Raw genomic sequence first — 20,299 nt, forward strand, 5'->3', positions numbered from 1 at the left:
GAGAAAATAGTGTTTGTAGGCTATTTCTCTCTCGGGATTGTATTTAACAATGCGTAACATATTCCTGTGCCAAATATGAAGTTTTGTAAAAAGAAAAAAGTTATCGCATTCCATGTAAGAAACCATGGAGGCTTAATACACGAATTGCACTGTTCAGCAGCTTGTTTATTGTACATATTGAGCGTGGGATACAATTTCATGTTATATCCTTCGCAGCATCCTACACATAAAGGACAGTTATAAATCAACAAATTTTGTGAGAACATAAAACGGCCATTTTGGATCAATAAGTTCGCTTCAAGTAAAATAGGAAGAGTATGGCAGTTTAGCTGAATGATTTTTCCAATGAAACTTATCAACAACAAATTTTGCTTTCTTAAAACATGCTGGATCTCGGTTCAAACAATACTCGTGCAATCTGCAGGCATTATCGTAAATGACCAACTCTGGCGCTAAAGAAATAAAAATACATAAGCATATCATCAGGCACATTCGGTTATGTTACTGAACTGAAAACTCTGTCAGGCGACTAAACCGTCACGCAATCTGTCCGATTCACTGATAATACTCTGTTTGTAGCACCATAAAGGTACACGCATGCGTAACTTACCATCAGGAAAACGTGTTCGTAAAATGGTAAATGGGATATTTGGTGATTCGTGATCCCTCATATAGTCCTAAGCCCCTTTGAAGATATCTATAAATACGAGAAATTGTAGTATAATATGAGCTCTGGAGTGGTCATACAAAATTTTGTACTCGTGGGGTAATAAATTCTTCTTACTTCAGATTTTAATTCTTGAAATTCGTCCCAACGCAGCTTTGAATCACTGTACTTCTTCAATAAAGCTCGCACATTTCTCCTGTTGATGAAATTGCGCATTTCAAACCTAGTATTGGACAAAAGAAAACAGGTTGTTATTTTTATAACTATAAGCTGTGTACAAAACAAAGTGAGAAAAGTCACCATCATGCATAAAATGCTTTCTGATACGTAGATGAACACTCGTATTTACTAATTAGCAGACCTGTATATATTATATATTACAGATAAACTTCAAAAATACTTATCTTCCATCTAGCAATCCAGTATCAGACTCTCTTAAATTATTTGGTAAGAAAGTTTTCTGTATTTCAAGAGTTGTTCCATCCATCACCACCTTCTGGGGAATTCTTCCACATAATTCACAAAAAACTCATTGTCAAAATCAATATCAAGCAATCTTAATAAGAGAAAATTCAATAACTTAATAAAACAAGCGATCACTATCTCAATGGAATATTCATATTTTACAGCTGAAAATGAAATGATGCTTACCGTATCATGGCAATGATAGCGAGACGAAACTTGGCGTAAGTTATTTCCTTTGGGAAATTCAAATTACCCGAAGACACTCGCCTTTGTACATATGCAACATAATATTTGTACATAGGTAAACTGAACAAGAATAAAAAAGAAAAAACATGGTTCTTATTTTTAAAACAGGTTCTTATTTTTATAACTATAAGCTGTGTACAAAAACAATTTCCGCTGGGTAACTGTTACAAACGGATCATTGGGACACGGGATCATTGGGACACATTTCAAACGGGATCATTGGGACACATTGGTTACAACGGATCATTGGGACAAATTTCTTTGCCTACACTGTCAATTAACTATTTTGCCTTCAACTATTTTGCCTACACTGTCAATTAACTATTTTGCCAAAATACAATTTCCGCTGCGTAACGGTTACAAACGGATCATTGGGACACACTATCCTATTTGTACAATAAATATTAGCACGCGCCATAAGTCTGACCGCAAGTATACCTGGATGGTAAGTCATTCCTGTAAGCTCATCCACCATCTACTTACGATGCCATCCACAATATCATCGTTGCTGATGTACTTTTGAAACAAATTGCATTCCTCGTGATTTTTAAACTCAAGTTCTTCATATTACTGCTGACCATCAACGTCTTTGTGTCTCGCAGGCACTACAATATTAAATATGCTGCTTTACTATTTGTTGACATGGATTTGTTAAAAGTTCGAAACTGTAAATGTTTTCATAATCTGCGACGCGAACGTCCATGAACAACAATAGAAATTTATTGCATTTTCAAAGGTCCCGTGTCCAGTCCCTCTCCCTCCAGTTGCTAAGCTCCGCCCACCCCCACTCTTTTTGCTTTCCAATAGTGCCCAATCCCTCTCCCTCGTAAAAATAGACACACAAACTTGTCTAGAAACTAGTGAAAATCTAGCCAAACGTTAATTGAGTTCCTCCTCCAAATGGTTGAAAGATGAAATTTCTGCGACAATTCCGCGTTCCTTTGCCATGTCGCAGTCGAGTTTCGTGCTGCATAGAATAACAGACAAGGCCTGATTTAAAGGAGATTCACCGTAAGACAAAATTAAATTTTTTTAAAGCATCTCGGTTCTTTCATAAAATAAATAATGTTTCACGATACACTTTTTTTGAGGAGGGGAGAATAGAGAGTGAAGCATTTTGGGGAACTTAGATAAAGCTATTCGTAGTTTTAATTACTTTCCAATCTCACAGTTAACACCTAAGACCATAACACATCCTCTAGGTTCAAGAAAAGAAAACATTTTAATGTTTATATAAAGTGATCAATAGGCGTGTATACAACTCAGACATAACATGGCATAAATGAGGTAAAGTTAGAGGGCAACATGCAACTGGAGGATGACCCCACTCCACAAACTTCGTTTGAAAAGTTGCTTTTAAAAAAACACGACGAATATGTCAACTGAAATAAAAATTATGTAATGTTGTAATGAGGAGTCACTAGAGGGGTGAACAAAGTACTCTATTATATTAAGGGGTGTGGGTAAAGAGGGAAGTATGGAGGTAAAGGAAACTGAACCCGTCGAGGTTTAATATCGCCACGTTACCATATAAATTTTTTCACTTTGGGGAATTCCGTCAGAATGTATTATTGACGTGTTTATTGCATTTATTGGCGAAGTAAATTGACCAATCAAAAACGACTCAATAAACGTTTGACATATAATATTCAACAAAGTTCGGCTGTTTTAAAAATTATATCAATTCCTTTCTTTTTTCCACAAAACTCTCAAAAATGACTTAAATGTTAGTGACGTGACGGTACGCGCAAAAAACTCTTTTGAGACAATCACTAATTTCCATATTAAATATAACTCTGATATTAAACAGTTGAAAACACAGATGAAGTCAGACCAGCTAAGATGAGTAATTTTATAAACTCAATACTATTACCTTTTCTGAAGCAAAGACTATATCACACAATGCGAGAAGGGAAAGACAAAATCCAGCTGTTGGACCGTTTACCGAAGCGATCAAAGGTTTAGGACACGTGACACGAAGTCGTAGGTCGTATTTATTGCAGGTCTACACCACAATCTGAATAATCTGCACCTCTATGCAATTAACGGCATAAATGTGCCATTCAATAAACAAACCAAAATCAGTACCATCAATAAAAATCATTGAGATTTTCACAAGAACAATAGAGATAAATCAAGAGGCCTATAATCATTTATCACAAAACCTTTTCTATTGATGATGTCGGCTATAACCAAACTTTTCTATCTTCTTTGTAGCTACTTCATTCCTTTATATACGCAACTTCAACAAAGGAAAGGGACCACTTCAATACCCCAGTTATATCATCACATAAAGAATGTTTAGTGCAGAGTAGATCTTCTGTGAGTATCAGTTGACCACCTTCAGGTGGCTCATATAATAATGGGGCCCATCATCATTATATGAACAAACAACTGACATCCACAAAGAATCCAAACTACAAATAAACATTTTTGGCCATGAATCACCATGACACACGAGCAATGAAAAACTAGTAAGAGTAATTGAAGTGAATGACAGAGGTGGTAAAGGGACTTTCACAACTCCATCCATGTGGGATCTACAATATGAGAAAATATGAAATAATGACATGCAAAGTTACAATGCATCAGCAAAATTAATTTATCATGAAATCTCATGCATCTCTTTCATATTATATTACATTGACTGCCAAAGACTACAGTTCTTGCACTTAACACCATAAGATTAGAGTTTATGAACACAACTCCTGACTGTTATAGTGTATGCCCTTAAATCACAAATATTATAATGAATCCACCTAACTCACTATACTTCCTGCACCTAACTTATAAACACTATAATTCACACAATTAGCTTGCAAACACTATATTTCATCAGACCTCTCAACCTAAAAACACATAAAATCTGGAGACTGATGCAAAAAAATCTGGAGATTTCAGTAAAAATCTGGAGATTGATCTACTGGCAGACAAATCCAAGTAAACACAGGTTCTGATTCAGAGAAAGTCTTTTTTCCTGCTTATAATTTACTTAAAACATGCGTGGACCTTAACAACACAGAAATAAACTTTGTTATGACAGCTTCAATGCTCAGCATTATATGCTGCAGTAGCTGCCTTTTTGGAACTATCCAACAGTTCTTTTGTTTGACTCCACTTGTGGCACGGTACAGTCACAGCTTCATGGCCAGCAAACTTGACAGTGTACTCTCCAGCCTCATTGACGCTCTGCTCTCGGTCTTGTTTTCCTCACGATACTAAACCATCTCTCCTCTCCGGCATTACTATGGGGCAAGACTAAAACAAGTCCTGCTATTTTGGCAAATGTTTAAATCGTTTAGCAGCTGTGCCAGGGATGACAAACTGAGCAATATGCCACCACAATACATCCATTCTGTAATGAGTAAGCACCTCTCCATCCTTTTCTCCGTCAATCACTTTGGCTTCCTTCAACACATTATCCCCAAAACATACATCAGCGAGTGTCTGGTAGTCACAGAACTCATCATAAAGCTTGTCAGCAGGCAGTTGTAAAAATAGCTTTAAATCTGTTCATGAAAACTCCACGCTATCTCACTTTGAAACAACTTCTCACAACTTCCGCCATTTTAAAACGTGATAAAATGTGAGAGACTGGTAATGATTATTAGAATTATAAAGTTTAAGTAAATATTTTAATATAACATAACCAAAATACAACGTGAAGCGCAATAGAACAGAATAAGAATACTACAAGATATATATAGGTGTTAGTAACAAAGTCCATGATTAATTATCCAATCATGTATCATCATTATAGACATGAATTTCCGGTATCATATTATTCTAATAATACGTTTATATCCCAATACTACGGTGGCCCGTATGTGCCACAGCTTCTGCGTAGAAATATGTAGCTGTTGCATACAAATCGAGTTTCTACGTACAAACCCGAGTGTTCTCCGTACAAATATAATGTTGCTCCATGGAAAACGAACTGCTCCACACAAATGTTAACCTTCTGCTTGTTGAAATACTACTTCTCCACACTTAAAGAAAGGTTGCTACGAGCAAATAATCCCTTCTCCACGCTGAAATTATCTTTCTCTATACAAATAAACATACCGAACACTCTCTTACCCCCTGGCAAAAATAACACACGTGCACACACTCAACGTCGGGGGTAACCTACTCAAAACAAACTCCTACTACACCATAACGAGCAACAAGGAATGAAACCATGAAGTTGTGTATACAATGCGGAGAACATGTTGAAGATAAGTCGAACTTTTGTCCGAGCTGTGGAAAGAAACTATTTAATAGTAAGTTTTAAATAACGTGTGTAGCAGAAATCTGAGTACATTTTGCTTAATCGTGAAGTTTATTTGCAATATATCAATCTTTGACTTTGTGTTGCACGTGTTCGTTCTAACGGAATTATATTAAAGTTTATCCCCAAATATAATTATAAAGCTTGAATTATTATGTTTCAGGTTTGTCAGAGATGCAGTAATATAGTTGCAATGCATCCACGCCTGAAACACGCAAAAGCTCGGGCAATTACTTTTGAAGAATTTAAACAAGCAAAAGAAACTAACAGGGTAAAACCTTACCATCACGGGGAAAAAGCAACTTTGCGTGGAAGAGTGAAGATACAGATCGGGATAAAACAGTACGACAAAGATGTTTCCTTAAAAGCCCTAAAAGGAAGAACCCTTCCCTAAGAGTTGATGCTGACATTGATGACACAGTTGTTGCAAGAAGCAATAACCAAACATTCGAAACATTTTCGAACATTTAGTTGTGAGAAGTATCACTTGTTATACCCCGATAACACAGAAGTTAAGCGTCTACGGTCATCTCACAACTTGTTCACACTACAAAAATATAAAGAGGAGTTGGGTAAGCCATTTTCAAGAATACATCTTTATTTGTGTGCTGATGAATGTGTGGGAAGGGCTGAAATGCACGAGCTTGGACTAAGCAGTGATGATGATCAAATGGAAGCCATATTTTCAACTCCATCTTTTGGCAGTCCTTGCAATATATATTGTCATAGTACCCAATCTATTAGTCCTATTGCCCCATCAACCAGTACTGATGCCAAGTGTAATATTTCTATTGCTCCATCAACTAGTACTGATGCAAAGTGTGTTATTCCTTCCTATCCACCACTATCGTCTGTGGTTTCAAGCCGAGCTGAACCACCATCTGATATCCAGGCCCTAGACAATGTAATATTAGTTGAAAGTCATGAGGCTCATGATTTAAACAAAGATAGGCATTGTCCAACATTACCTAGAAAACAACCCAGCCCAGTATTTTGCCATTCCTTGCACATGATGGTGATAATAATAGCAAAAAAATTCCGATAGTGGTGGATAGGAAGGAATAACACACTTTGCATCAGTACTAGTTGATGGAGCAATAGAAATATTACACTTGGCATCAGTACTGGTTGATGGGGCAATAGGACTAATAGATTGGGTACTATGACAATATATATTGCAAGGACTGCCAAAAGATGGAGTTGAAAATATGGCTTCCATTTGATCATCATCACTGCTTAGTCCAAGCTCGTGCATTTCAGCCCTTCCCACACATTCATCAGCACACAAATAAAGATGTATTCTTGAAAATGGCTTACCCAACTCCTCTTTATATTTTTGTACAAGTTGTGAGATGACCGTAGACGCTTAACTTCTGTGTTATCGGGTATAACAAGTGATACTTCTTCTCACAACTAAATGTTCGAAAATGTTTCGAATGTTTGGTTATTGCTTTGCAACAACTGTCGTGCATCAATGTCAGCATCAACTCTTAGGGAAGGGTTCTTCCTTTTAGGGCTTTTAAGGAAACATCTTTGTCGTACTGTTTTATCCCGATCTGTATCTTCACTCTTCCACGCAAAGTTGCTTTTTCCCCGTGATGGTAAGGTTTTACCCTGTTAGTTGCTTTTGCTTGTTTAAATTCTTCAAAAGTAATTGCCCGAGCTTTGCGTGTGCTTCAGGCGTGGATGCATTGCAACTATATTACTGCATCTCTGACAAACCTGAAACATAATAATTCAAGCTTTATAATTATATTTGGGGGGATAAAACTTTAATATAATTCCGTTAGAACGAACACGTGCAACACAAAGTCAAAGATTGATATATTGCAAATAAACTACACGATTAAGCAAAATGTACTCGGATTTCTGCTACACACGTTATTTAAAACTTACTATTAAATAGTTTCTTTCCACAGCTCGGACAAAAGTTCGACGTATCTTCAACATGTTCTCCTCATTGTATACACAACTTCATGGTTTCATTCCTTGTTGCTCGTTATGGTGTAGTAGGAGTTTGTTTTGAGTAGGTTACCCCTGACGTTGAGTGTGTGCACGTGTTTTGCCAGGGGAAGAGAGTGTTCGGTATGTTTATTTGTATAGAGAAAGATAATTTCAGCGTGGAGAAGGGATTATTTGCTCGTAGCAACCTTTCTTTAAGTGTGGAGAAGTAGCATTTCAACAAGCAGAAGGTTAACATTTGTGTGGAGCAGTTCGTTTTCCATGGAGCAACATTATATTTGTACGGAGAACACTCGGGTTTGTACGTAGAAACTCGATTTGTATGCAACAGCTACATATTTCTACGCAGAAGCTGTGGCACGGGCCACCGTACAATACTCCCACTTAATGATTATACTTGAATCAGTTGAATGTTCATCGTTCTTTAATCTTGATAACGCCTAACATGTTCCTGAATTTCTGAAAAGTATCTTTACTAAGTCCTTTTGTAAATATATCCGCTAGCATATTCTCACTGGAACAATATTTAACAGAAATGATATTCTCGTGAACTTTCTCTCTCACATAGTGGTATGCCACATCTATATGCTTTGTCCGAGAGTGGAATTTTGGATTTCTTGATAGCTCAATAGCCCCTTGGTTGTCTTCATAGATGATGGTAGGCTCTTGTTGTGTTATTGAGATACTATCCAGAAGTTTTCTCAACCAGACTCCTTCTTGGCAGGCTGTACTTAAAGATACATACTCGGCTTCTGTTGTTGATCTTGCAACACATCCCTGTCTTTTGCTGCACCAACTCACAGTATTCCCATTAATTTGATATATGTACCCTGTAGTAGATCGACGTGTCACTATATCTCCACCCCAATCTGCATCTGTATACCCTGACAATATTGGATCATTGCCATCTGTGGTAAAGTGTAGACCATAATCCAATGTACCTTGAATATAACGTAGGATCCTTTTAACTCCTCTCCAATGCTCTAGTCCTGGTTTTGCCATAAACTTTGATAAAGTCCCAACTGCAACAGCTAAATCGGGTCGACTTATCAATGTAGCATAGTTTAAGCATCCAATTGCCATTTGATATTGCTTCACATTAACTGGATTCTCACCTTCACTTAACACTTCATACTTCTTTCCAAATTCAAGTGGTGTTGAGACTGCTTTACAATTTTGCATGTCGAATCTTTTCAGTATTCCTTGTAGATATTTCTCCTGATTAATGGTTAATGTTCGCAATCTTCGATTTCGTTTTAAACTCATCCCTAGCACATAATGAATCTCACCAAGATCTTCAACATGGAATCTATTTGCAATTCCTGACTTTTCCTTTTCCAACATCTCAATAGAATTGGAGAAATGGAGCATGTCGTCAACATATATTGCGATTATAACAAAGTTAATCTTACCATTTTTGGACTTTACGGATTTGACATGTACACAAGGATCTGCCGAACTTTTCTTGTACCCATTTGAAAGCAAATGTTTATCGATAGAAGCATTCCAGCACCTTGCAGCTTGCTTTAACCCATATATACTTTTATTAAGCTTGCAAACATATTCAGGATGATCTTTGTCAACAAAACCATCAGGCTGCCGTAAATAGATTTCTTCCTCCAATTCTCCTTGAAGAAATGCAGTTTTTACATCTGTTTGATGTATTTCCCAATCACACATGGTTGCCACAGCCAATAATGATCTGATGGTATTATATCTTGCCACTGGAGCAAACACATTGAACCATCAGCTTTTCTTTTACTTTGTAAACCCATTTACTCCCGATTACGTTTTGTTTTCTGGTAAAGGTACTAAATCCCAAGTATGATTATCTTTCAACGAATTGTATTCTGAGATCATCGCGTTCTTCCATTCATTCGCATGTTCTCCAGTTGTTGCTTCTTTTATATTGTTGGGTTCACTGATGTCTGCAGTTAAGTCGCTGACTGTGTAACATTCTTCGTCGAATGTTTGAGGTGCTCTTCGTATCCTTTTACCTTTGAGTTGTCTAACCTCATTCATGAATCTCTCTTCGTAAGAATTTTCTCCCACTCGATTGCAATCATCTACTTCTCTTGCATCAACATTACCGTTTTCATGTTTTGCGTTTTGATCTTCAATTGATTGGCTTTCATCATTGCTATTTACAGGAACATAATGTACATTACGATTTTCTTCATCTACAATGAGTTTTTGCTCACGCTGTTTGTTTTCAAAGTTATAAAATTGCTGCTCTAGAAACATAACGTCACGACTTTTATAAAACTTCTTTGACATTGGATCAAATACCTTAAACCCTTTCGTCCCATCAGGATAGCCCATGAAAATCGTCTTGAGAGATTTTGCATCCAACTTTTTCCTTTGCTCTTTAGGAATATGCATATATGTTATGCAGCCAAACACTTTCAGATTACTTACATCAGGTTTTATCCCAAATAGACACTGATAAGGAGTTATACCGTCCAAAGCAATTGTTGGACTTCTATTTCGAAGATAAGTTGCTGTATTTACAGCTTCAGCCCAGAATTTATTGGGTAGATGTGAGTGCATCAACATACTTCTTGCTGATTCCATTATCGTACGATTCATCCGTTCTGCAACTCCGTTTTGCTCTGGGTTATACGGAACAGTTGTTTGATGTGTGATGCCATTGTCCTTTAAAAACGACTCAAATTCTTTTGATTGATACTCACCACCGTTGTCTGTGCGTATAATCTTAACTTGCTTTCCAGAGATATTCTTTGCATAGTTGTAAAATTCTTTAAATTTTTCCAAAACTTCGTTCTTGTTCTTCAAAAAGTATACTTGTACATATCTGGTGTAGTCATCGATAAAGGAGACATAATATCGAGATCCACCAATGGAATTCTCTTGTATCGGTCCACATACATCACTATGTATAATTTCGAACGGTTCCTTAGCTCGTTGTGAAACGCCCTTTGGAAAAGAGTAACGATGCTGTTTTCCCAACACACAAGCTTCACAAAACTGATTTCCACCTGTTACATTGCCTATTCCATCGAACATATCATTCTCGACGAGTTTCATTACATTGTTTATTCCAAGATGTCCCAATCTGCAATGCCATAAATTCAAATCTGAATCAAAGCTTTGTTCTTTTGCAACATTCATATAATGCTCGACAATTTTCAAGATGTACAGTTTTCCTTGTAGTTTTCCCACTGCTAACAGTTTTGAATTTCGTCGAATGTTACAAACATCGTTTTCGAAAGTAACAATAGCTCCAAGTCTTATCATCGCTCGAACAGATAATAAATTTCTATTTATGTCAGGTAAATACAATAACATCCTGCAACGAGATGTTTTTGTTTCCGTCGCCGAGAATAGCTTTTACCTTATAAGTTCCTTTGCCATACGCTAAAATAGAGCGGTTATCTCCAAGGTTTACTAAACACGGTTGCTTAAATTCTACGTAATTGCATAAGCCTTCCAAATCGTAAGTCATGTGCTGCGTTGCTCCGGAGTCGATAATCCAATCTGAATTTCTTGTAATGTTTGATGAATTTGAAATCAACGCATCACCATTATTGATCTCGCTATTTTCTTCGTTTTCTGCAAGCTGAGCAGACTTGTTTCCTTATTGATTGAAGAGTTGCCACTGTTTGAAACTGCTTCGTCTTCTTCTGCGGACAGTCTTTGCTAGATGCCCTTTCTCGTCACAAATGAAACACTTGCCACGAAAGCCTTTCTTTCGATTAAAATGTTCTCATTCTGATCACCACGTTGTTTCCCACCTCGAAACTTGTTGCGCTGCACGGAAAATGCATCCTCTTTTCTGGTCTCGGAATCTTTGGCTCTGTCTTCATCATTTAGTATCATGTTTTGACTTTCTCATAAGAAAGTTCATTCTCACCAACAGCATCCAATGCCGTTATTAATGGTTTATATTTATCTGGCAAACTAGCCAACAGGGTCATTGCCAGTTCCTTATCATCGATACTTGCGCCCATTTCTTTTAGTTGCTCGTGTAATGATTTTAAGTTGTTTATATGCTCCAACATATTCCCTCCAACATGAAATTTTGACGAATAATATTGCTGGCGAAGACGAACCTTTTGAAGTAACGATTCCTGGCGAATTGACTTTTCAAAGCGTCCCACGCTTCCTTTGCCGTTATCGTTTCTCTCACGTGCACTTGCTGATCCGGCTCGATAGCCAAGCAAATATACGTCCATGCCTTTTCGCTGAGGAATTGAATCTCCTTCGAACATCTGCACCGGCATCGTCGTTAGAGCAATCGCACTACCTTCGACGAATTCAAACAAGTCCATGCTTTCCAAATATAACCGCATGTTGAAAGCCCATGACCGGTAGTTCGTTCCATTCAATTTTGCGAACTTAAGAGCGCTATCCGAAAATGACATTGCTTAAGTTTTAAATTACTTATCTTTAGTAGGACAGTTTGCGTCCTGGGCCCATAACCTATTAGAATTATAAAGTTTAAGTAAATATTTTAATATAACATAACCAAAATACAACGTGAAGCGCAATAGAACAGAATAAGAATACTACAAGATATATATAGGTGTTAGTACCAAAGTCCATGATTAATTATCCAATCATGTATCATCATTATAGACATGAATTTCCGGTATCATATTATTCTAATAATACGTTTATATCCCAATAATGATGACCTAATTTGGAACAAGTACTCTATATATGGCCATAGTCGATAGTCCGTCATGAAATGAATAGCTGGGTGACGGTTAGCACAGAATTGGCGCAAGAAACGCCAAAAATAAAACATTACAACAAAAAATTAGTTCTGTCAGCTTGCGCCACTATTTATCGTGAGATTTTTCTTTCTTGTCGTGAGACCGTGAGATTGAACTGAAAACTGTGAGTCTCACGACAAAATCGTGAGACTTGAGAGGTCTGATTTCATGCACCTCACAATTAAAAACTATAGTTTATGCAAAACTCCAAAGATTACATTTCACACACCTAAGTACCAATAATTAAATACGATAGATTTTTATGAGATGACTTTTACCACAATATCTTTTTAGACGTATTCCTGACGCTAGCAAGCGTGAAAATAAAGTTGTTGGTGATTATATCTGCTAAATATGATTGAAAAAAAACATCGAGCCAAGAATAATCTAAAGATATAGAAACATAACATAAACTAACCACATCGCTTTCAACTTCATTGAAAATGGCTTCTTCACCAAACTTCAACAAACGAATTGTGACCTTGCCGATATATATATAGCGTTATGTTGCAAAGGAAGCAAAACGAGAAATGCCCGACGTCAATATATCTCACATTCCAAATTTACTTTACACGTTTTTCTGCCAAAGCTGCGAGTCGCTCTTTCTTGTCTTCATCTCAAACATAATTATAATTTTGAAAACAGCAATTCTTGGTTTTCAAGTGTGTCTTAAGGGAATAACAAACAAAGAAAGGGCATCCACCATGTCGCCTAACAGCAAAGGGAATCCAATGATATTATTTTGTAAGGAGTCCATCAGCATGATGCATATGAAAACCACAAATACTTTCCATAAACTAACAAATTCACAGTTTGAAAACGGATCGCTTTCTTCTATGCCAATTGCATGTTAAAAGTTCATTGCCAACGGCTGCTTCCTCAAACTAAATATAAAAAGTGTTATGTTCAAAGGAAGCAAAATGAGACATGTGGGAAGTCATTATCTCACAGTCCAAATTTACTTTAATTTACATCGATATGATGCGAACTGTAGAGACAACGACACTTATCACTTTATTATAAAACACGTGTTATATAGACAAAAGAAACAGCCACCATGGGGTTGCTGCAAAACTGCAATGTCAATTTAAATTTTATTGCAAAACCAATCAAAGTCATTCATACTCATTACACTAGTTTAAATTCATAAAAAAATTTTAAAATTTTCGATCCGTGCCACGCCTTAACAGCTTTCTCTAATCTCCCAAGTTGACTTTTTATAAAGCATTGATATGTGGTTAATCTCTTTTACCGCGAATTTTGTTGTAGATGGACAACTTTTCACATTAGACAGAATATTTCACAATAAAAACCGTCTGTGAAAACTATACTTTTAAAATTGTAGTTGTTCATTCCTTTTTATACAAGAGAAATCGCAAGATATTAGTAGCCTTACAGATCTGCTTTCTCAATCAGTAAACCATAAATTTTCTTTTACTGCTCAACATTCTTTTAAAAAGGTGTGCGAACAGCAAGCTTTTTAAATTATGTTCTTAAGCCATGAAAACCGCATGAAATCTTTGTGACTATCTATAAACATCTTCACACGTTTCTCAAGATCACATTCAGTTTCACTTCCAAAATTTATATTTTTCTCGTTATTATAAAGCATCTTGTAAGTTGCGCTATTCATAACAGCATAGCTTTCCGCTAATAAATAAGGGATAATGAGCAAAGTACATACAACATGTGGCTTTCAGCTTCGTAAACATTATTCTTCGTTTGTGGCGTTGACAAAACTACAACGAGAATTTCTTCTTTTAAAGTACATATTATTACTCCATAAAACTATTTATTGAGGCTTAAATAATCGCAATGATTGTACTATCTTGAAGCAATTGAATGAAAATTGATGAGAGACTTGCGGCTTCTTGCGAGATGCGGCCCCTTGCTGCAGAGTATTTGTCCTTTGTTGCATATTTCAAAAGGTTTTGAATAAACGGAACTTTTAATGAACTGAACCAGCAGCTGGTGGAAATGTCGAAGAAAATCTTGATAAACCTTTGAATAAATGGCTGGTCATGGTTAGAAGAGGTAGTCTATTGAATGGGTATGACTGGTAATTGTTAGAGATAAACCATTGAATAAATGGCTGGTTATGGTTAGAAGAGGTGGTCTATTGTTGGAGCATGATTTTCTAGTAGTTAATAACAAACCTTTGGGGTCAAAGCATTGTATTTATCAGGCCTGTTCATTGTGATTGTCCTCAAACCGCCATCAGTAGAGACAAGAATATTTTCAAACTCATTTGATGTATTAATGTCTTTGTTGGGTTGGCTGTTGGTCTTGGGTTCTTGTCCTGAAGTTACATTTAAGAAATATTGAATAAATTTGCAATAACTGTTTTGGACTAAACAGCCCAAAAGTGTAAGAGATTGAGTTCAAAGATGTTTCATCTCCTTAATGAATGACTAAGCATGTCACTTTTTAACAACATTTAACTTTAATAACTGTAGACATATAAAGGGAATATGGTGATCGAGTAAGAGAGATTGAATGTGCTGCTTTTACACCACTGGTTTTTCAACATCAGGTGGTATGGGGAAAGAGACGGCAATTGCTTATAAGCGGCTAGCTGATCTGCTGGCACAAAGCTGCAATATGGCATCACGCTAGCGTGGATGCGTTGTAAACTGTCTTTCGCACTGATTAGGTCGGCAATTACTGCGATACGAGGAAGTCGATCTGCCTCAACTCGCGAACATACTTTAAATATTTACCTAGGTTATTGGGAAAGTTGTCTTTACACTTGACTGTCCCTTTATCATGGATATTTTAAACATTGATGTTAGTTATCTTTGATTTAGTTTTTAACATTTATATTTGTATGTTGTAGTTTATAATTTTAATTAAATTTTAATTTTTCTTTTTTTAATCAAAATCGCGATTAAAGTTAACTAAAACAGGTTTAAAAAAAAACAAAAAAAAAACTGTACACATATAACAAACTTACTCCTGTAATGTTAAAAACATTGTTAGTCAAAAAATCTGTTCTATAGTTCAATGTTGAGAAGGACATGTACACAACAGGGAAATGATGTTTATACAGAATATTTTGCAGAAAAGCTTTGTGTTCATAATACACAGCAAAGTTCAAAATCACCTAGTAAAGATTCCACAAGTGCTATATACTGTTTTTGTGCATCTACCTAAAAGAAAAGTTCAATTTAAAAGTATTCATTACATGCAATAGAAGTGTTTTTTTTCAAAAGTACATAGGTATTTGATAGAGAATCAATGGTACATTTGCATTTTTTTCCTGCATCACCAACACTAAGAATGTTAAGTACAAGATTTTACTCTCCTAAATGTTAAGGAATTCTTCGTAAATACAAATAGGGGATATAATTCAGATTGCATGGCTTGGAGAGAAACTATGTATATTAAAACCATTGAAAAGCACAGATTTACATGCAGATATTTTAGCTGTATGTTCCAGTAGGTGTATATGTACTCATAATTTCCTGAAGACTCACACACTCAGTTCTTAATTAACGGTGTGCTGTCAACTTTGCACAAAACAACTTTTTTACTGTAAATAATTTGATGACGATAGATTTTAGTAAGACTTGTGAGAGTGTTCAATAAAATTGTTGAAAGATACAGTCCTTTGGTGATGTTTGAAACTAGATACATATTGAATGTTCATTATAAGATAAGTGCAGCCTTTCTTAAACTAAATATTCACCTGTGATAAATCACCCAAATCGTTCCATGCATTCCATTTTGCCTTTCCAACAAAGTCCAAAGTCCCAGGCTTTGGTGTATTACATTTGCCTAAAGAGCCCTGGAAATGTATATTGTTATTTGGGTTCGTCTTATTTTTAACTTTGATTGTATTGTATGGTGGGACTGTGAACAGTTATAATTGAAAAAAATTCACTGTGCCTTAGCAAAAATGTGATTCAAATGCAATGATGCACATTGTGCTTAAAAATTTAAAGTCACCATTTAATTGAAGAGCTTGTAGGTAGGAGATACAACAACTAATGTTCAAGCTTTATGTAAAAACCGGATACAATATCTTTATTAATAGTAAAATACCTGCTTAAAAACGGCGTACATCTTTAACTTCAATTCATTCCCTGGATCTTGAGTTAAAGATCCTACTTTGTCTTTTGCTTCCTTAAACTGGTGAGAGATTGCAGAGAACTTCGAACCATCTTCGTAAAAATGTTCAGGTTTAAATAAGGTCGAGATAGATAGTTCACTATACCACGACGAAAAATTGCATGTGATTTACAAACTCTTGGCGTCACGTTCATTTGCTATAATAAAATTTACAATAAATATTTTTTTATTATTGATTGAACTTTGGACGAATAAGAAAATTGATATCTAGAAATGACATGAATGAAAGGCAAAAGTAAATCAAACATGTGACTATTTTTGACCAATGACATTAGGATGTTGATAGTGGTTACAATGGATGATAGTGAATAATTATGGACATGCTTTCAAAATGGCATATACAACCACAAATACAACCATCCGACTGGTGCAGCTTAAGAAAGAAATTTCAGGGCTTCCATTTACTACATTTTCAAAGTTCATGTATGAGGACAATATTTCTTCGCGTATTCATATTTTTTAGGAGTTTGCAACATCAAAAGTTCGAAGCAAGGCAATCGATCAACAGGGCTCAGTCACTCAGTACTATGCTTAGTACTTTTTTAAATATCTATCGGGAAGTCTGGCTGGGAGAATGGTACTTAGACTAATTCTAGGCTAACTTTGTCAATCCAAGAACACGTGCAGTACTGGTTTTTATAAATCGGGGTATTATTTTTTGGGTACACTTGCAAAATGTATCAATTCAGGAAGAAATTCAGACGCTCAAATGACTTCTTTTACAATAACGTGGAGAGGAAAGGAAACACACAAAAGATGATGCGGTAGGAATTTTAAAGTGTTCTTTTATTGTTTCTGGTTGCACAATTTCATATTAATTTATTTTTATTACCACAGTTATATTAACAAAAGTGTGTGTACAAATTTATTTATGCCCACAATGTGGTGTAAGGAAAACACTTATTCGGAGCACATTTTCCAATTTCAAGTCTGGATTCTCTACATCCTTTAATCACAATGTCATATATGTTAATAGAATAGCAGTGTGTCATATGAATCTCAATTTTTGAACAAGAAAATGAATTTGGGGATTTGATAAGTTTACATATATTGTAAAACTATGTAGATATAAAATACGCTATGTTTATGGGTTTTTTCATTTATATGTAGAATGAACAAAGTGAAGATATTGCTGAAAATTATGACAAGCACCAAGAGTTAACCACCAAAACACAGGTTTTAATGTACATATTGATATTGTTTCTCATGAAAAGTCATTGGAAGTGGTTATATGTAGGACTGCTTTCACTAGAAATAACTAAAAAATTTTGAAGTAATTTAAAGAAGTCATGCATTATTTAAACACTTATTAAAAGTCTGTACACATTTTAAATTAAATAATGGTCTTTATTTGTAGGACTCTGAAGATATCTTTACCAAGCAATCTATCTCTATTATTACAGAGGAACCCAAACAACCATGTCAACATAGTCAAGTAGTTCTCACATATACAGTTATACTTTATACTGTTTACCACTAGTCATGTTTTTAATGTGTTATAAATTGACAATATGCTTGTTGATTGCTTATGCATGAAACACTGTGTAGCAAAACTTTATTAACATCTGGTAGAAATGTGCTCAACAAACATAAAAATATATTACAATAGATATTTTTGAAACAGTGAACATTAATAATTACTGTGTACTTGCTCTTTCAGAGTCATTTGTCACCCACTGGCCACTATACTGGGCTATTGTTACAGTTTGACTTTGCATCAAATGTATCACGTCAGCAATCCTTTGTTGTTCATGATTATAATGCAAACAAAAGAACAATTATGGTGATGTCAAATTTTATTTCCATAATTTCAATGTTGGGTATATACCCAACTAAATGATATTACTCAATACGCTTTTTTTGGTGCTATAATCTGCATGTATTTTTTTCTTCAGCATAATTCATTTGTATTTGTACATCGATATCCCCACCTATTGCTTGATGGCTATGGTTGGATATTGTGCTGTTCATGTGATGCAAATAGAAAGCAATTTGTTGAAGCCCTACCTAATAATATACAATTAGATCCTCAAAAAGGTATGTAAAATAGATGTTACTGAAATGAAATTATTAAAACAGGCCAAACAACATTTTTGTACTTGCCAGATATACCATATCCCAGTTGCATACACATATTAGCAATGGAAAAATATCTGGTAGTGTATGATAGAAAGTTTGGTATTGAAGCCAAAGATTTTATTGAAAAAAGTTAGTGTTGTGTGTTACTCTTTCAGGATATAAGGTGTCTGAACAGCTTCACCAAATTTTGACTTACACTTACATACTATTTGTTTCAAGACCCTTGTCAAAGATGTGAGAACTTGTTACATATTAATCTGACATTGCATGTAGTGAATGTCTCAAATTTGTATTTGGCTTATTTTTTCAATGTAAAGTTCTTCATGTGGTATGGGAGAAAATGTCTTCATCCTTAAATATCAGTTTATTGTACATTTCAAACCCTTGTGAAGTCATCCTTCTGTGTTTTTACAAGACCCTTGTTCGACATTGTTCTTATTACATGTGGATGTTAACCAGCACAGCTTTACAAGCAAAAATATTGTTAAAACTTGTGAATGATTATTTACACAATATATTTATCTCATCGAATCTCTTTTATGAATGCAGAATCCACATCCATGATGCAGTCTGTTTTCAGTGATCATTCCTACCATGAGATGCAACCTGAAGAAGTATATTTTGTTATGTGAAAATAACTTTTTTGTACAAATACACGTATTGTTTCTCAACCTTCTAATACCCACAATTTGTTACCATACATCCTGTGCCTAAGTTCAGGAGCTTCTATAAAGCTATTAGGGTGATAACCAACAGGGCAAATTGAATTTATTTATGACTATTGAGGTATACACATTCATACTCACACATACATAGCCCATACTTACAGTACATACATTAAGTAGTATAAACTAAATGTATGACAAAAATAGTAAAGTCATATTCACCATTTGCTTTACGTGCCTGATATATATATATTAAGCACTTTCTAAGGATTTTGTGAAGTCATAATTAATCATAATTATTAATCTGCATACACATACACACATACATACACACACATACATACACACACATACATACACACACATAATACAACCTTAAGATAAATGATTTTACATATTTTAGGACTTGTTTAGTGCAGTGTGCAGGGAGGTTCAGTGGATTGCTGTAAAACCAATGAATAGTCCATGGGGGGTTTGTACTTTTGTGTATTCAAAAGTAATGCCGCCCCAGCCCGAGTTAAAATGTTGCAGCTGCTCGTCATATCATTGCATTCATGTGACAACCCTTGCAAAAGCCATGCAAATCGTTGACGAGGATGAAATGGATTCTCCATTGGTACTTTTTAAGTTTTCCTTTGGAATTACACCAGATGCGAGACTATTTTGAATTGGCTACACTTAGCAAAGAAAAGGTTTCTTTATTTGAAACAGGTATGCAAGATAATCTGCAATGGTGAACATCCTTTTGGCTTTACATATACTATTTCCTTTATCGGTATGGTATTTAGCACTTTCTAGCATTTTGTAAGTATTACAATTTAATTATTTTAGGCAATGAGAATGATGCAAGCGATTTTACTGATCTTCCTGAAAAAAATGGTCATAAAATTTTGGCGCCATCTGAAAGTGGTATTTGTTCTTGTGGTGCAGAGTGGGATAAACGTTCTATTCAAGATGAATGGTTGTACGTAGACTTGTGTTCAGTTGCGTACTTTTGTTCAATCCATGATGTGAAGGGTAAGTTCTGATTTGTTATAGGTTACGCTTCACTTCATAATTATTTGACTGAAATAAA

At 35.4% G+C, this 20,299-nt stretch overlaps 3 protein-coding genes and 1 long non-coding RNA gene across 8 annotated transcripts in view; 2 read left to right on the plus strand and 2 right to left on the minus strand.

Annotated features, from left to right (window-relative positions):
- The window catches only part of LOC124439033 (enoyl-CoA delta isomerase 2-like), a 62,812-nt gene extending 46,084 nt beyond the window's left edge, over positions 1–16,728 (minus strand). The window contains exons 1-6 of one of the 5 annotated variants that reach the window (XM_046989238.1): positions 16,394–16,728; positions 16,038–16,136; positions 15,453–15,498; positions 14,506–14,648; positions 14,178–14,317; positions 14,055–14,088 (exon numbers count right to left, since the gene is read on the minus strand). In XM_046989238.1, the coding sequence (XP_046845194.1) occupies positions 14,061–14,088; positions 14,178–14,317; positions 14,506–14,648; positions 15,453–15,498; positions 16,038–16,136; positions 16,394–16,414 (477 nt within the window). In that variant the 5' untranslated portion in view covers positions 16,415–16,728 and the 3' untranslated portion in view covers positions 14,055–14,060. Of the gene's footprint in view, positions 1–12,973; positions 13,234–13,762; positions 13,799–13,918; positions 14,089–14,177; positions 14,351–14,505; positions 14,649–15,452; positions 15,499–16,037; positions 16,137–16,393 lie in introns of those variants that run through there. The other 4 variants (XM_046989237.1, XM_046989241.1, XM_046989242.1 and 1 more) reach the window with 4 other exon arrangements.
- On the plus strand, positions 968–1,466 carry LOC124439035. The gene is made up of 2 exons (XR_006946244.1): positions 968–1,114; positions 1,297–1,466. It is a non-coding gene; the product is annotated as an uncharacterized LOC124439035 (long non-coding RNA).
- LOC124439411 lies at positions 10,900–11,450 on the minus strand. Its single transcript, XM_046989635.1, has 2 exons — positions 11,303–11,450; positions 10,900–11,207 (listed from the first exon to the last, which is right to left on the minus strand). The coding sequence occupies exons 1-2, from the start codon at positions 11,448–11,450 to the stop codon at positions 10,900–10,902; spliced, it is 456 nt and encodes a 151-aa protein (XP_046845591.1).
- Positions 16,729–17,489: 761 nt separating the features above from the next.
- LOC124439034 lies at positions 17,490–19,932 on the plus strand. Its single transcript, XM_046989243.1, has 8 exons — positions 17,490–17,515; positions 17,591–17,656; positions 17,838–17,915; positions 18,141–18,263; positions 18,376–18,517; positions 18,587–18,688; positions 19,109–19,173; positions 19,628–19,932. The coding sequence occupies exons 4-8, from the start codon at positions 18,261–18,263 to the stop codon at positions 19,889–19,891; spliced, it is 576 nt and encodes a 191-aa protein (XP_046845199.1). The 5' UTR covers positions 17,490–17,515; positions 17,591–17,656; positions 17,838–17,915; positions 18,141–18,260; the 3' UTR covers positions 19,892–19,932.
- Positions 19,933–20,299: the final 367 nt, after the last annotated feature.

This window comes from Xenia sp. Carnegie-2017, unplaced genomic scaffold (assembly GCF_021976095.1).
Source record: "Xenia sp. Carnegie-2017 unplaced genomic scaffold, XeniaSp_v1 HiC_scaffold_19, whole genome shotgun sequence".
NCBI lineage: Eukaryota > Metazoa > Cnidaria > Anthozoa > Malacalcyonacea > Xeniidae > Xenia > Xenia sp. Carnegie-2017.

What these genes read in the sequence shown, in the direction of transcription:
- LOC124439411 (XM_046989635.1), bottom strand. Translation starts at nt 11,450, where the DNA reads ATGATACTAAATGATGAAGACAGAGCCAAAGATTCCGAGACCAGAAAA. An exon ending in AAGAAAGGCTTTCGTGGCAA is followed by an intron (nt 11,208 to 11,302) that starts GTGTTTCATTTG and finishes TCAATCAATAAG; the next exon opens with GAAACAAGTCTGCTCAGCTT.
- LOC124439034 (XM_046989243.1), top strand. An exon ending in ACAATTAGATCCTCAAAAAG is followed by an intron (nt 18,518 to 18,586) that starts GTATGTAAAATA and finishes TGTACTTGCCAG; the next exon opens with ATATACCATATCCCAGTTGC. An exon ending in ATGAGATGCAACCTGAAGAA is followed by an intron (nt 19,174 to 19,627) that starts GTATATTTTGTT and finishes TACATATTTTAG; the next exon opens with GACTTGTTTAGTGCAGTGTG.